Source organism: Lepidothrix coronata, unplaced genomic scaffold (assembly GCF_001604755.1).
Source record: "Lepidothrix coronata isolate B3197 unplaced genomic scaffold, Lepidothrix_coronata-1.0 Scaffold127, whole genome shotgun sequence".
Classification (NCBI taxonomy): Eukaryota; Metazoa; Chordata; class Aves; order Passeriformes; family Pipridae; genus Lepidothrix; species Lepidothrix coronata.
In genome coordinates this window covers 1,519,708-1,537,563 of record NW_016690307.1, presented here as the reverse complement: position 1 = coordinate 1,537,563, position 17,856 = coordinate 1,519,708, and the positions used below count along the sequence as shown (strand labels likewise).

Genomic DNA, 17,856 nt, shown 5'->3' with positions numbered 1-17,856 from the left:
TTACGCAACTAAACCAAATCCTACATTAAATCACGCTATAGAAACAAATAAAGAAATGGCAGTAGTCCATAAATCACAACAGTTTATGGAATGGTGTTTGCAGCCTGGGTAACAGTCAAGTGCAAGACCAAAACAATTAAGAAAAAGGCAAAAAATAGTTTTGAGTATTTTAGATACTTATAATAGGTAAGATTTGCCATTTTCACTTCCTCTTTTACTTGTAATGACATATTGGAATTGAGTTGAACAGACTGATGCACCTGCCACATCTTCCAAAAAGGCCTTAGGAACTCTTCCAAGGTGCAGCTATGAGCAAGAAAACTTTTTCTCTCATTAAGCAACAGGAACAATTAGGTTTGTTAGTCATATCACTAAAAATAGTTATACCATAAGAAAGCAACAAAATTCTCCCTCAGGAAAAGGAAAATACGATGAGCTTCTCTGTGCTTATCATTGGCAGGATGGGACATTATGATGACAAATACACACAGGCAGCTCTGTGTTTACAAGGCCACACGGAAATAAATGCAGTTTGAGGGCTTGTGAATGGAGTTTTGTTCAATTACACTGTTTTTTTACTTAAATCTATTCCAGAATGCTTAAAGCCACCCACAAGAGATACATATTGTGAACATTACACTCAGTGCCAACTACCCTATCTTCTTGAGGAATAGAGGCTAAATAGTGAAGAAAAGTTAAACAGATGACAAAAATGTTAGAATAGTTAGAAGTCCAACTTTGCAGACTAAGAAGGGAAGAAGCAGCATTCCCATGCTACCTTATCCAACTCCAAACCAGTACTATAAACAGAGAGTTAAAGTATTATCCCTTTTCAGTTCTGTACTACAAACCCAATTTAGCTTCCGAAAGACATGCAGAGAAGCTACCTTAAAACTTTTCTTCCTCTCTTAATTTTAAAACTGTAAATCAAAAGTGTTGGATAGTTGTATTGAAAACTACTGTAAATTAAAATATCAACATCAAGAGCAGGATCCCAGTAAACGACCTATCTCCAGCAACAACAGCTGAATGAAAAGGAATTATTGTTACTACTGTTTCAAAATGGTACGCAGATGAATTTCAAATCACTTGTAGCAGTCCCAAACCTTTCTAATGAAAACAAAGGATAAGCAGCTTTTTATCCTCACTCCCTCATATTGAGCACTCATCGGGGAACAGAGACAAACCTCCATGTATTGAAAAAAAAGAATCAAGTCGAGCATACAAGGACAAATGTGTCCTTGTCACTAAAATGCATAGCAACTGTATGTTTTTTCACTCCAACGGGTGTCAATAACTTACACAGCAAGGGGCTCACGTAGGGTACCTGAGCAGGGCAGTAACATTAAATTGTTCTGAAACTGACCTGTTTGTCTTACTAGTGGTAAGGGAGCAAAAAAACTACTTCTCTCCAGACAGTCCTTGAGGTGGTATAACAACAGAGAAGACAATAACAAAGTTCTAAATTGGTCCCAAAGTCTTTTTCTTGCCACTTCAGGGTGGAGCAGGCAAAGCCTTTGCCTCAGTGTTATGAATACTGCTTGCGAAACTCGACAAGTCTCTCAAACAAGTTCCTGATCTAAACCTTAAAAAGGGTGAGGGGGAAGTAATTCAGGCTTTTTTTTCCTTTTCCTTCCGTTCAGATGCTACATTGCAACAAGACGGTAGACATTAGTAGAAACAGTTCTTAAATAACAAAAGAAAACAAATGGAATAAGTACATAAAACCACACTGAACCACCGCTCCCTAATTTCTTCTGCAGAATTCAATAGATTTTCAATCAGTTGACAGCAAAGAACAGAAGTGTCAATTTAATTTTCCCAAGTTAAATTATGTAATTATCAAACAAGTAATGTTTTTAAAACCTATGGCAACATATTTTAGACCTTAACAGTTAAAATCTATTGCCTTCAAAAAAATGAAAAGAAACCCAACCAAACAAAAAAAAACAACAAAACAAAAACCCAACCAAACAAAAAAACCACATCAAAACACAAACAATCCAAACATTTTAACCGAAAAATTTGCTAATATACGTCATATATCGTAAAACACAAAAATAAATTCCAACCTGGATGAACTTCTTGCTGAAGCATCTCTGCTTTCATGCACAGCTTCACCATTTTGCTGAACTTCTACTGAACAGTAAGAAACAAATTCAACAGAAATATTTTATTATATCTGTTTGAAATCTTAATCCAAATATTACCATTTGATTTAATTGTTTTAACTTACTGGTCGCTGATGAACTGAGATTTGTAAGAGATTCTTGTTCAACAACCAAACCATCTAGCACAACTGTCAGTTCACCTGTTTGCACCATGCCACTCTTGTTTTCCAAAGAGAGTTTCAACTGTTCTTTCACCTTCTCCACTAAAAATGGAGTTGGGGTGGGTAGGGGAAGAGAAGGAGAGAAGGGATAAAGGAAATATTAAATTCTAAATCACATTCGTATTAAAAGAGACTTTCAACACAAATGTGATGCATGTATTTAGTTCTATAATATATATTCAGATGATTCAAATCAACACAGTGATCACTATGGAGCTGTGTACATCTGCTGTGGATGAACACACAGTTTATTTTAAAAATGAATTGACCATTTATATAATATATTCTATAAATATGCTATAGAATTCATGTGGTTTCAGTACTTTCTTGTTAATGATTTCCCAGGTTTGCTATTTCCACTAAGCCCCTTTGAAATTATGCACTACTTACACAACATGTGATGGCTTAAAGTCAAACAACTTCTGAAGTACACATCCAAATACTACAAGTCACTGGGAACTTCACTATACAACCAAAGCTTATGTTCATTTCTTGTATCACCTTCCAAAACTAATTCTAAAAGACCACTGAAGAGAACATGTTTTTGGGAAGAAGTAAATGCAAAGACTGCACAGAGTGCTTCCTGATTTTTTAAAGCTATTTTTAGTAAACCCTTACTAGGATTTTCATAGATGGTGACTCCAAAGATTAAACAGTAACAGAGAGGATGCCTCCGGTAACCAAAAATTAAATCAGAAACTATTCTCACCAAAAGAAACTTTCAGATAATTGATACATGGTGCAATAAAAGAATTCAATCTGACTGACAAGCAATGGTCACATTTGCAGAGAGACATAAATAATCCAGAGGTAAAACATGCTGTGAATGCTGCGTAATTCTCTCTAAATCAACTATTACTAGTACAACGGTTAAGATACATGTCATAAATTCGACATGGTAAGCTATGAGTTCACATTAATCAGGTTAAAATTGTTAAGACCTTTCAGTAATTGTGGTCTCAGATTAAAAGATTAGTTTTTTAAGACATACTACCATATTTCCCTCCATATGAGAACATTCCAAGTTAAAGCTCATTGTGCATTCCTGTGCGTTAAACTAGCATTTCCTTATTTTTTTCCTCTTAACATGTATCCTAATTGAACAGTAAACATGAAAACAGGGAAGGCTACCATAACTTATTGCCAGATACCTTCAAGCTGTAACTTTGAAGAGCAGGTTCAACAGTGTAGCTGGGCAGCAGTTACTAGCACACACTGCTATATTACAATGGATTTCAAAGGGCTTTAAATCTCTGGAACAAGCACAAAGCTCTCAAGTCTACCAAATTATTGATCTAGCAATGTGCATTTTGGAAAATGGTACTACGTCAAAGAGGAGAAAGAAGAAACTAGCCTACCACAGAGTTGTTAAATTAACGTATTTATGAATCCTAACTTTTGCAAAGGCTGGTTGGTTTAACTGCTGTTATTTTAACAGGTTATCTTCCTAAAACAGATCAAGAGTTGGCTGTAGTTCAACTGAGTTGGCAAGAAAACCGTGAGGTGTGTGGGCTGCAATTCAATACTGGTGGTGTTTAGCAGAGAAAGTAACCACACTAATTCTAATTTCTGCATTTAGTGGACTTCCCCTTTCCATCTTCTTGAGCAAAGATCCTTTCAAGTGCTTCATTTTAGATTAGGTATCAGTAATTGAATGACTGAAGTCTACGAATCAGACTATTCTACCACTGAATCCTTGGATAATCTAGTATGTGTCAAACTACTGACTTGCCAAAATCAGAAACACTGCACATAAATTACTTTTGGTGCAATGTGCAACAAACTCAGTCAACCATTCCCTGAAAGAATTTGTCAAGTTGTTAGATCCTACCTCCCCTGGATCTACAGTAAAAAAACTATTTTGCTAGAAACAGTTAAAATACTAATTAATCTCTTTTTTTTTTGCTAGCATCATTAAAACCCAGGTTTTTTCTGATACATTTTTCTTATTTAAAAAGCAAATTTTCTTCTTAACTATGGAATCTTGTGCAGAATCTTTATAATACTGAAGAAGCTCCACTTAATTTTGGATTGTTTCGATTTTCTGTGAGAATCAGAAAAATGAAGCTTTTTCTTTTTTTTGGCTCTCCTTTCCCCCCACCTTCCTAAACAGAGATCTCAGATTTGTATGTTTAACTTGTGAGAAAGGTTAAGATTGGTTTAGCTGGAATTCTACTGCCACTCTGGAGTGGAATTTAAAGTGTGGATTCACCATCTTCTTGTACTAAAGAAAAAAATTTTGAAAAGCAAATTAGAAGACCTGTTTTAATTCTATTAAAGACATTTAAAATTAGAAGTTACATAGAACAAACAATCTCTAATGTACTAAAAGGAAGTTCTCAATTGTTTCATTAATCAATGGTTTATACTGATTGCTGGTCAGCTAAATTATGAGGGAAAATATCCAGCCTTTTTATTAGTGACTCCAGAAAAGGAAAATATGAAAAGTTACATGGCTTTTCTAAAAGTTTATCTTTTTTTGGTACCAAATCTAAAACAGATCTTCTAGAAAATTAGTTATTAGTTTGCTACAAAACATTGTATTTAATCACTTCTGCTTTTACTTAATTTGCAGTAACTCATACTCTGTTTCAAAAGTATTATATCCCATTCTTACATTTAAATTGCTCTCAATAGCACAGACATCAACTGAAAGTCAGTTGTAATTACGTGTGTAGTTAGTAGTCTGGTTTCCAGTTTGATATATAGATTAGTAATAATAATTCTACTTTATTCAAAATATCCTTCATGATAACTTACATTTTCTATTGTGTATTTCCAAAGCTTGTCTCAAGTCTACAGTGGCTCTTCCTAATAAAGCATCTGCTTTTAAAGTGTGATGGCTCCACACTCTAAATTCCAGCGTAGTCTGTGGAGTCACAGTCCTGCACATAAAATACATTTTTTTAAAAAATATATACAGATTTTAAAGTATTCGTTTTTGTAATTAGTAGTATTTGAACTTAATTCACTTTCTCATTGTATTTCCTGATACTTATGAACTAAGTTTTCGTATTGCAAGGGGAAATTTTTAACTAAGAACTACAAACGCTATGATATTTATACTTAGGATCAAACTTAAAGTGCATTACTACAATAGCATAAAGTATTTGAGAAGTACCAGAATAACCTACACTAAATTCAAATCTCAGTTATATAAAACATATCTTTATTTATGAAAGGCATATTTTCCCATATTTCTCATTATTCTAGAGTTCTAGCTAAAATCTCACATTATTAAAGGAGAAAAAGGTGGGAAGTATATTTTTATGTCCCTAAAAAGAAAAATACTAAATACTTTTTAAAAAGGAAAAAAGAACCAAACAGCTGCTTGCAAGCATGAAGAACCCTCTTAATGGGTGTCAGTTTGCCGTGAAAGTATTTTTAAAACATCTTTTATGAATCCACAAATATATATGAAACCATAAGGCATACTCACAGAAATCAGAGGGGAAAAATCAAATGATGAAGCTAAAGTAAAAACTGGAGGGAAGCAGAGAGGTAAAGGACCCAATTACAGTAGTATTATGATAACCTTTGGCATTGATCTCTCCCCTGCTCAAGAAGGAAAATTGGAATCTATGCTAGGTCCTGAAGAGTAGTTTTGCAGTACAGGGTCTAGTACTGCAAGGGTGCTCTGGGCTGTGAAAAATGGGAGTAGAAGTACTTTACTGCAAAAAGTCAAAGGCTGCACATCCATCAGTATTGATTTAATATATACAGAAAGTTAAATCAGTATTGATGAAAACAATAAGAACAACCCCCCCCCTCCCAACAACAAGACTAACTCTACATTCACTTGAACATGTTGGACAATGTGGATCATTTTTGCTGAAACAGATGAGCAAATATATTTTTGCGTTTTGAACAGGCCTCCTTCTAATGGAAGTCTTACTACAACACCAGCTCAACAAAGAAAAGAAAAAAAAACCAACAACTACACAGAGAAAATATACTGCTGACCCCTAGAATTGAGGAGAATTTGATAAGTTCACTTATCCTCAAACAGACTGGGTAACTGAAGCAACAACACCATTCCATTAGGCAGAGGAAGAGGCAGCCAGAATACCTTAAACATACATATAAGGGTAAGATCCTAAGTAAGTAACACTGATGATGGAATAAGTCTGCTTGGTTGTATTATGCATCGCAAATTACCTCACTTCTATCAGAACACCAGATCCTGCAAATCAAACCTGCCTCCTCAAGCAAAACTCTGGTTGCTGTGAATATACTGGTAGCTCGGTACTTGTTCTAGTAATAACTCTCAAGTCCAATACTGTATTATTCTCTTTTGCAATACCGCAAAGGGATAATAAGTTCACTAAACCTGACATACTGAGAAATGTGGCACATGAATACCCTACTTGCTTCAGCTCAGGTCTGGAGGAAATAAGTAAGTGTTCCCAAGCGAAGAGTTTCCCAAAGTTCAGTAGATTGTACCACTCCTCCCTCTCTAGCACTGTTAGTTATGAGAACCTAGCATGGCTTGTACTACTAACAAAGCTGGCTATTGCACATAGACACTTCACGTGCTGTGATATGTACCGGCCCAGGCTCAATGCCACTTGATAGTAGCTATCCTGTTTCTAGACCCAAGTCTGAACCAGTACAATCTTGCTTCTATAATAAAGCATTCTAGCCAATTGCACAGTGCAAGATTGCCAGTTTTTCACGGTGTCATATTTAGGTATATCTACAGCCCTAGCACAGTTAAACCAAACTAAACCATAAGACTAAAAAGGTCAACTATCAGGAAAAGTTGCAAGGTCACTTTGTAGTAAATTGTTTTTCAGTGCATATCCCTTAATATTTCTTCCTCATCAGAGGAAGAAATTAACTTCCTCATAACTACTACTTACCCAGCTGAGATTATTTTCCTTTTAAAGTTGAGAATTACATGGTTACAATTAATAACTCTTTCTAGCAAGTTGTGCTAACACAGCACTAACAAATATCAAGACTAAAGCCTGTACAGCAACTGCATGCAACTAACACTCTCTGTACAAAAAATATTCTCAAAACACTGTAAGAATTGAGGAAAAAAATTCATTTGAGACAAATATCATCTTATGTCTGCATTTAGACATCAACAGCCAGAGCAAACCATGTAGCCATCCAAGTTTAGTAAATATTTGCCTGCAACATCTGTCTAATAAATGGTATTAAACAACCAAAAAATCTACTTACACTGTCAGCTGCTCATCCCATTTGGGATTTGAAGAACTACTTGATTTTGCTGTTTTCTTAATTTCTCCATCTGCAGTTAATTCCGTGTAGAAAGTTGTTCCAAACCAATTCTTTTTCCGTTTCAGTTTGGCACTAGAAACTAATAAAACACATTGCTTTATCTATAACAGCACACTGTTACTGAAAAACAGATAACGTACTGCCTACACATTGTAGGAAATTCATTGTATGGCAATGTTATTTCTCACCCTCTCTACTTCTGCTGAATAGAGAGAAGATAATGCAAAAATGGTACCTTTTGTTTTCAAAAGCCACTTTGTCAGACAGTGGAAACCAAGTGTCACATACTCTTTTAACCACATACTGGCAGGATTGGTTGGAGAGGCGGCACAATTATTTTAGGGATAAACACTGAAAATAATGTGGGTTATTTTCTTACTGTTCTTCCCATTCTTACCTTAAATGAAAAATACCTAAGATACATCTTATGATGCATCTGAGAGATTAGCAGACCTTTTTTTTTAGTTATATGTTGTTATGAAAGCGTATCCAGTTCAAGCCTATTTCAAAATGTCCCCGTATACCAAACCCTGTATATAGAGCCTAATTTCCTTGCCTGTATTATCCGTGTGGTTAACCTGTGGTTTTACACAGTTTGTTAAAAGTAAGAAATCAGCTCAGATTTCCCTTATTTAAACAGCTTTGCAGATGAACATAAAAGTTTCAGCCAAATATTCATCAACAAAGAAATAGCACTCGATCAAAGAAACTATTTTTCACCTCCAAATCACTGGTGAGTTGCTCTGTGCTCCTGAACATAAATCTGTTCTCCCACTTCCTTGCCCGGCTGAGGAAGTCACTGTAAGAACAACAGCAACTTAACTGCCAACATTTTAAATTCTATTTCAGGCAGATGTCATCTTCAGAATACCACAACAACGGACTCACAGATGTACCTATCTGCTGACTATGCCTTCTCTCTAATTCCTCCCATATTTCAGTGTGATTCTTGTTCCCACCACTTGCAAACTAAAGCAAGACTGAGTGTTTTCAGACACTCAGAAATAATCCTTCCCTGTTGGTTTTCTATACAGTATTGCTAATTCAATGATATGTGTGTGCTGATTTTGGCTGGGGTAGAGTTAATTTTCTTCACAGTGGCTGGTATGGGGCTATGTTCTGGATTTGTGCTGAACACAATATTTTTGTTATTGCTGAGCAGCGCTTGCACAGAGACAAGGCCCCTTCTGCTTTTTGTACTGCTGTGCTGGCAAGGAAGTTGGGAGTGCATGGGAGGCTGGGAGGAGACACAGCCAGGACAGGTGGTCCTGACTGACCAAAGGGATATTTTATACCAGCGGACTTCATGTTCAGTATATAAGAAGGAGGAAAGAGGGGAAGTTTGGAGTGATGCCCTTTGTCATCCCAAGTAACTGTTACATGTGATGGGGCCCTGCTCTCCTGGAGATGGTTGAGCAAATGCCTGCCCATGGGAAGCAGTGAATTAATTCCTTGTTTTGCTTTGCTTGTGTGGATGGCTTTTGCCTTCCATATTAGACTCTTTATCTCAACCCACAAGTTCTCTGGCTTTTACCCTTCTGATTCTACTCTTGATCCCAATGGCAGGCGAGTGAGCAAGTGGCTTCACGGGGCTGGCTGAGGTTAAACCAACAACAATAGAAGTTTAGTAAACTATCTGAAAGGGAGACATGTATCATAGAATCATAGAATTGACCAGGTTGGAAAAGACCTCTGAGATCATCAAGTCCAATCCTTGATCCAACACCGCCGTGGTTAGTAGATCATGGCACTGAGTGCCACATCCAGTCTCATCTTAAAAACCTTCAAGGATGGTGAATCCACCACCTCCCTGGGCAGCCCATTCCAATTAGAGTCTGATTACTCTCTCCGTAAAAAATTTTTTCCTAATATCCAACCTAAACCTCTTCTGGCACAGTTTAAGATCGTGTCCTACCGCTGGGTCTCTGGGAGAAGAGACCTATGCCCACCTGGCTACAATCTCCTTTCAGGTAGTTGTAGAGAGTGATGAGGTCTTCCCAGAGCTTCCTCTTCTCCAGGCTAAACAACCCCAGCTCCCTCAGCCTCTCCTCATAGGACTTGTGCTCCAGACCCTTCACCACCCTCGTTGCTCTTCTCTGGACCTGCTCCAACACCTCAACATTCTTCCTGAACTGAGGGGCCCAGAACTGGACACAGTACTCCAGGTGTGGCCTCACCAGTGCTGAGTACAGGGGCAGAATCACTTCCCTGGTCCTGCTGCCACACTGTTCCTGATCCAGGCCAGGATGCCATTGGCCTTCTTAGTCACCTGGGCACACACTGCTGGCTCATGTTCAGCTTCCTGTAAATCCAAACTCCCAGGTCCCTTTCTGCCTGGCTGCTCTCCAGCCACTCTGTCCCCAGTCTGTAGCACTGCATGGGGTTGTTGTGGTCAAAGTGGAGGACTCGGCACTTGGCCTTGTTGAACCTCATCCCATTGGAATCAGCCCAACTTTCCAGCTTGTCCAGGTCCCTCTGAGGAGCCCTCCTGCCTTCCAGCAGATCAACACTCCCCCCCAACTTGGTGTCATCTGCAAATTTGTTAATGGAATTTCTGGATTACAGTATCCTGAGACATATACGTTAGTTACTTAAAAGTTAGTGGGATGCAACCATCCAAGATTATAATGGCATTAGCCACAGACTTTTAATTAAAAGGTGCAAACTTAACTCCCTCACATTTGAAAAATCTAGTCTAAGTAATGCATCATGGTTCATAAAAGGGAACTGCTGGCTTGATAAAGATGAAAGCTTAAATGCAGAAAACTAAAAACATAATTCCATACACGGATCATATTATTTCATCTGAAACCATGATATATTTTTAAGCTTTGACAACCTCTACTTCTTCCTCATTTTTGTCCATAATTTGCTTTCAAAAAGCAAATACATTTATTAAAACACAGGTATTTATTCATGATATTCAAGCTTCCTTTTAATTTTCCCCCCTTATATCTGGTTATGTTTTAAATAAGCTTTGAGTTGTTAAACATAGAAGGAGACAATTATCATTTTTTGGTTAGGACATCCCTTAAAAAATTATGAATAAGTAATAACACTAGTAAGACTTCAAAAAGAACTAACAAGACAGGATATCTCACCAAGCATATTTGAACAAATACTGATGGCAGAGCATGCCTGCAACCTGATGTATCTATTCGAACTCAAACAAGCCACCACTCCATATGAATTTCCTTATCTGCAAAATGAGTTTATGTTACTTGCTGCCTTTATAAAAAGTGTTTTAGGTATAGTTCTTGAAACCAAAGTCTAGATTCTACAGCAGCATAAACAAAACTAAACATAAACATACAGTGTCAGTCAGCAATACTACAGTCATAAATTCCTTGTCTCCCACTCCTATCTCTGTGCTGCCACTGGCATTCCTGTGATCTTGCAATAAAGACTGGTTAGAAAACTAAACCTTCAGAAAACTAATCCTAAATGTTGTACAGACTTATTCCCGTTTGATCTTTGAACCACATTGCTTGAAGTCAAGAGAAGCCTCAGTGCCAGAAAAATACAAGACTATTTATGTAAGGAGTAGTTCAGCACAGCACACAAAATTATCATTTCTGTATACACATATCTGAAGTTAGGGGTCATTTGTGAAAGTCAGTTCGTTATTATATATATATATATTTATATATATGTATTTTCAATCTACAGGTGGCTCCACTCTGCTGTTAGTTTTTGCCAGTTCTGATGACTCATCACATTATTATGTGATCCTTACATAAGGTTAGTCAGTTTTAAGGTTCCTGTCTTATCTAATTTCATAAAATATTCATTTTGGGGGACTCTCCAACAGCATACTTTTTCTCAGATAACCTAGCCATCTTTGGATCACCCAGTATTATGCATCTTTCTTGAGATGCAGCTTTCATTAAGACGTGGTATCTTATTCAAGTTTTGTCCAAATTTTGTTCAGGATAGCCTTAATATATGCATCCATTCTTACTTCAGAGTTCCCAGATTTCTCAAAATCCTTGGAAAGTTCAAGTTAGTTACCAACAGAATACTTATATACATACATACATACACATATATTCATGGCAGATGTATTTATGCATAGTATCTTAACTATTTGCTGGTAACATTTTCACTTTTAACTGCTGTAACACAGCAGTAATTAGCTATAAAATCTGTTTATCTAGATGCATGTTGCTTATATTCAGACCACAAAAAAGTCACAGTTCTGCTCCGCCATCCCACAAAAAGAGCAGCTAAGACTGAAACCGATTCTCACATCACTGACCACTTCTTATGCGTGACCAGCAAAGCAAATAATCTACTTGGCCTGTTCAACATCTATGGAAAAAGTGTTACCATCACAATCAGAAATTTCCAGGATTGTTTGTAGCCTATTGTGTTTACCTTCCAGCAGATGGCTGAATTTTGCCTCAAACTATGAGAACCAGCACAGCAAAAGCAACAAAACTAAACAGTCACAAGAGACAACATAGTAAATTCTAACTGGATAGAAGGAAAAACATTTTCACAGCAATGTGGTTCATACTCAGGAAAGTTGGCAATCTATAGCCTTTGAGATACTGAACATTCAACTGGACAATACCAGGAGCAACCTGATTCAACTTCAAAGGTATCCCGCCTTCAGCAGAAAAAAGGACTAGGAAATCACCAAGGGTCCCTTCCAACCTAAATTATTCCACTTGTCTGTGTAATCTATCTTGCTGCCCTAAGGATGTTATATAGCAATATTATTTTCAACAAACATTTACCTGACATGTAATGAAAGACCTTAATCTTCTGCAGGGCTAGAAAATTTTGTGATCTTCTCCAGTTCTTCTCCACCTTCACTTACAACATTAGACCCATTTCCAGCTTGGGGTTCACTACAATTGCCAATCTCTTTTGTAGAATTTCAGTAATATGTGTTCCCTCTTCAGAATATGTGTTATTAATTATTTGATCCCAAGCAAATTTCCTTACAATTGTCCCTACTGTTGTACTGAATATCTTATTTTTTTTATTTTGAAGAGAAATTAAACCCTATCATCCAAGTCACTGTATAATCTCTATCTTCTAATCATCTACGTCTTATAGTCACATTTTTAACTGTAACATTCACATTATTAATTAAAATATTAACTACAGTAGTTCATTTTTATATCCATTTCCAAGATTGCTTTTTTAGAATACATGTGTTTTCCTGTAAAAATCACTACTTGCCTGTTACTTGCATCTGTAATCTTCCATTATGGGTGTTACTTGTATCAGATCTTGGTGAGGCTGTGGCCATGTCAGAGGTTTAGGCTTTAGCCTAGAAAGAAAAAAAAAAAAAGGCAAACAGGTAGCTTATTAAAAAGTACTTATCTTCGCATGTTAGCTACAGCTATTAAATAAAATGTTCAACCAATCAACAAGTTACCAAATGTTTTTTATGTATGGCAGAACACATTATTTCATAACAGCAGTTAAAAAAGCAATCACTTTGGAAATTTGTCCCATGTTACATCTCTATGGATGTGTATGTTACTTCAGGAACATATACATACATTTACATAGTTTAGAACAACTGTGTAAAGCAAGAAAAGAAATTCAGCTACGATATATCAATATTCCTCTCTCTAGAAGATACTCTTATGGTCTGATTTCAGATGAGCAAAGCACCCACAACTTCAAATGAACAAAATGTCTGAAACATTTACATGCTTGAAAATCAAGCTGTCACCAGAACAATACACTCAAGCAGTAACGCAAGTGATTCAGACGACAAACATTTGCATTCTATCCCTAGATTTGCCATCAGCTTTCTACACCACTGTTATCCACCCACAAATCACTTCCCTCCTCTATTGAGACAATAAGCCCTTTACAAGGACTACCCCACTCAGTGACTAAAACAGTGTGTCTCAAATCCCAGCTGGCGCATCTCTTGGTGCATTTGAAGCACATGCAAACAGCATCACTCCTGTCCTCCTACATTACTACACCTGACACATATCTAGAAGTAAAATATTCTGTTTCTATCAGATAACTATTTTTTCATGAGGAAAAATACGCTCTTCATGACCTGGATGAACTTCCAGATATTTATTTTTGTGTACACTGATTGGTTTCAATAATAATAATATGGGAACAGTTGTCACTAAACCTTTTTCATCATGCACCTCTATAAGTAAAAATATTTTGAGTACATACTTCTAATATGTGTTGGTCTAGTGGTTAGGGTGCAGGACTCTCACCGCTACGACCCGGGTTCGATTCCCGGCCCCCCGGGCAGATGGAGCTCGTCAGCCCTGTAAGGCAATCCATCTAAGAGAAGGTCACTCTAAACAAACCTACGTTCTGAGACCCTCACTGCCACTGTCCAAGCGTGCGGTCACTCTAAACAAACCTACGTTCTGAGACCCTCACTGCCACTGTCCAAGCTTTGCTCGGCCCCAGCAGATGAACCTCAGGATTAAAGGGTGGGCTCAGTTCAGCGCACACTGGGTCTCACCTAAAAAATCCACTGCGCAGGCTCGAAGGGTTAATGACCTTTCCCAAATCTTCGCTCGCGAAGACTGGCCATTATATTTATAAATTACATATATATATACTACTGTAATAATACATTCTGTATATATAAAAACAGATGAGATAAAGATTAAATAAACAGTATTTTTAAACAATATATAATGGTACACAAAACCTTTATGCTATTGCTAAAAAAAAGGAGGGTTTTTTTGTGAGAGTCGTATGATTGAATATGCTTCAGCATTTTTTAAAAAGTTCACTTAACACTTTATAATACAGTGATTTGAATGTCTAGTTTTAAATTCAGTTTATTGGCTGTCATAGTCAGAAAAAATAATTTATAAATATATGAGCATCTAAATGAAAGTGCATCACTGGCTACACTTTCTAAATCATGACACTCATTTTTCATTCCCATCCACTAATTATACAAAATTTTTTCTTGAAGTCTGGCCAGTGGAAGGTGTTGCATTTCTATATTTTTAACAAATTTTCAGATTCTGAAACCCTTAATTAAGAGAACTTTTAAACCGGTAAAAGTTTAAAAGTTAAAACTTTTAAACTGCTTCCAAGTTTAAGTGTACAAATATGGGAGGTTTTATAGATGACATGCATCTTTTCTGGCAACAAAAAAATCCCACAGTGGTGTAAACATTTCCAAACATCTATTTTCAAAATGCTCTCTCCATAATATCAGCTTATTTCAAAAAGCAGTCATTTTCTTCCTCATTGTTAAAATGTCACCTTCACTTTCAAGGGAAGGTGTCTTAAGGGTCTTTATTTTCTTTATTTTTTTTAAATAACTGTTAGTCAGCATACTGCTGACAGTTACCTGTTATCACTGAACAGGTCAATTTGTAACACTTGTCTTTTTGTGAAATAAAACACATAATTAATCATAATAATTAATAATAAAAACATAATAATTAATACATTTTTCAGCTCTTCTAAGCACTTTGCCATGATAACCAGCAAACTTCTGCATGGTACAAAAGATTTTCCTGGTCATTCCCCATGTCATTACAGATTATTGTAAAGATTCTACTATTTAAAGGCCTTGTTTTCATAAAATGAACCACAATTATGACATCCTGAAGCATTTTATACACTTATGGCTCCAACTTCCTTCTTGCTTACCTATTCATGATGCAGTAAATAAATTCTATATGTGGTGCTCACCTTGTAAACCTTACCCCAGAACCTTTATCAGTTCAGTAAAATCAGCCACTCCATCTGTGGTTACATTTGTACAGTTTTTTCATTAAAAAAAAAAATGCTGCTATTGAAGAAGATACTGTTTAGAATTCACTGTTAAGAATATATCTTCTTTGGTACATCTTCCCCTAGAGACTTAGTTCTTTGTGAATTTCATTATGGACACAGAATTTAGCAACTACCATTAAACTGAGCCACATTACACACCAAACATCTATACTTTCATCCAGCTGTCAGTACAGCAAGCTTCTCACACTGTGCAATTTTTTCTAACTTGTTTCTTCAAAACTCTGGCAATGTTTTCCAGACATCTTCCAACAATATCTGCTGACAAAGGAATGCATTTTAGTTTGTCACCACATTGTTTTCCATGTACTATTTCAGACATTTTTACTGTGGCAGGAAGACCAAGTGTATTCCCATCACTATGTGGCTTCTATGTCTTCTGCTACTGAAAAATCTCAAAAGAGTTTTCTATATATCTATCATTAAGTTTAGTGAAATCTTGTAAAGTCTTGGATTGAGTATTGACTGGATTGAGCAATGACTAGCATTGCTGAAAAAAACTGTAGTCTGTCTTCATGTTCTGGGTGCTTAGTTTTTAAATGCCTTGCTAATTGTGATGGTTTCATGCTATCATTAGCTGATATCTCAAGATACAATGTTCTCTTAGGGTGAGGTTCATCATTTATAGTAGTGGATGTAAATCTGTATTTGAAACACCCTTCTTAATGAACAAAATTTCTTGGCCGACTTCTTGTCAGATCTAATTGCCAAACGACCAAGAGCTCATACCAGGAGTAGAAGCATCAGCTCTGACATGTTCTTAGTATTCACATTATTAGTATTATCTACAATCCATGGTCTCTTTGCAGGATTTTTTTTTTTTAAGCTGCTTGCCTATTTTGTTAGGGTTTGTTTGGTAAAAACTAAATAATATAATCCATAAATCTGCCTAACTGGTCACAAGTGAACTGTATCCATTACAATACACTGGAAGTGAATGAAGAAATGAAGGTGCTACTGCTACCTCACCATTCTGCATAATACTAAATCTGCCTTCAGGACACCTCATGTACCAAATGTGACACAGGACTACATGACATACAGACCAAGCGAGGGTGCCAGTGTAAATATATGTACTAAAAAAAGCTTTATTTCTTTCTTATTTTTCAGATAAAATATGAATCCTAGATTTTCTTCCCACATCTGGCTGGCTGGTCTTGTGCATCTGACTTTGGAGGCCACTGACATGGAAGACATCATAAGAGCAATCAATGCAATCAATTCTGAGGCAAATAAACTCAAATTCTTCACAAGAAACCAAGATCTAGTTCTAAACATACAATAAAAAATCAGTTTAGGCACTCTTTTTTAACTGACAAATTATGATTATTTTTACTGATTTTTTTTTCCTGCAACTGTTCAACCTGCATAGATCTAATGGGGTTTTTTTTTGTTTTATTTGTTTGGTTGATTGGGTTTTGTGTTGTTTTGGGTTTTTTAACTCTATTCCAAGCATGCACAAAGCAAAATAAATGCATAATGAAATAACTAAATAAATAAATAAAGTGTGTCAAAGTCCTCAGGTAGACAGTTTATTGCATAATCTCCTGAGACTTCAGGTTTCAGATGCTGATTTATCTACCAGGCATACCACCTGCCCTAACCTGAGTTTCTTGCTCTGCTTGCTGCTAACTGCATTTGGCAAACATGTTTGCTAATTTTCTGATAACGGGGAAGTGAGAATTCACTACATTTAGCTTTGCATCTTTCCCCTTGAAGAAAAAAATGACCAATTAGCAATTATTACAATGGACAGCTGATGGAGATAAAACAAAGTTAGGCTTAAGGGTTGGCTGAAGGGCTGTTTATAACTACATGATTGTTTATAACTACATGATGCATCCCATCAACAGTTCCCTGATCTGTTCTGCCCCTGTAAATGGAACACCCTTCTCTAATAGAAGTCTATTTTATATTCTTGCCAATATGGTACACCCCGGTGCGTTTACACAGCAACGATTACAGTTTCACACTTCCTTTATGTTGTAAAAAAATACTGACATGTCTGTCAAACACTACAAAGTAAAATATATGGAAGTTCAAAAAAAAGCATTTAAACTTTTTTAAATAAACAGAATTTTTTATCAACAATACACGAAGAAAGTTTTATGTTGTGGTTTCTATTCAAAAGGGCTTTGCTGAACAGACTAAATTAGTTGAACTGACTAATTCTGTTTTCATCATGTACCAAAGATTCCAAAGCTGCAGTCCACTCATCCTTGCTTAACTGATTAGGAATCAAGAACTGGTGAGGAATTAAGAGGAAAGTAAACACTAAATTTTCTCTGAGTCAAAAGAAAACTCATCAATTGTTTTTTCTAGAAACTTCTTTGCCAAGGATATGTCAAAAAAAAATTATTTAGCCTTCAGTCATCAGTTATTTTCACCAGTAACTATCCAAACTCAGCTACTGACATTTTTAAATTGTTAACCTAAATTATTGCCTAATTTAAATTTAAACTATTGCCTAACCAGCTCAGATGCAGGCTGGTTCTCCTGGGAGACAGCCT

The 17,856-nt window shown here is 36.3% G+C and overlaps 1 protein-coding gene across 4 annotated transcripts in view; it reads right to left on the bottom strand.

Annotated features, from left to right (window-relative positions):
- Nucleotides 1–17,856, bottom strand: part of WWP1 (WW domain containing E3 ubiquitin protein ligase 1) — a 59,014-nt gene that overhangs the window by 26,424 nt on the left and 14,734 nt on the right. For 2 of the 4 annotated variants that reach the window (XM_017826473.1, XM_017826472.1), the window contains exons 2-6: nucleotides 12,776–12,866; nucleotides 7,523–7,661; nucleotides 5,093–5,217; nucleotides 2,237–2,374; nucleotides 2,073–2,139 (exon numbers count right to left, since the gene is read on the bottom strand). In XM_017826473.1, the coding sequence (XP_017681962.1) occupies nucleotides 2,073–2,139; nucleotides 2,237–2,374; nucleotides 5,093–5,217; nucleotides 7,523–7,661; nucleotides 12,776–12,845 (539 nt within the window). In that variant the 5' untranslated portion in view covers nucleotides 12,846–12,866. Of the gene's footprint in view, nucleotides 1–2,072; nucleotides 2,140–2,236; nucleotides 2,375–5,092; nucleotides 5,218–7,522; nucleotides 7,662–12,775; nucleotides 12,867–17,856 lie in introns of those variants that run through there. The other 2 variants (XM_017826474.1, XM_017826475.1) reach the window with 2 other exon arrangements.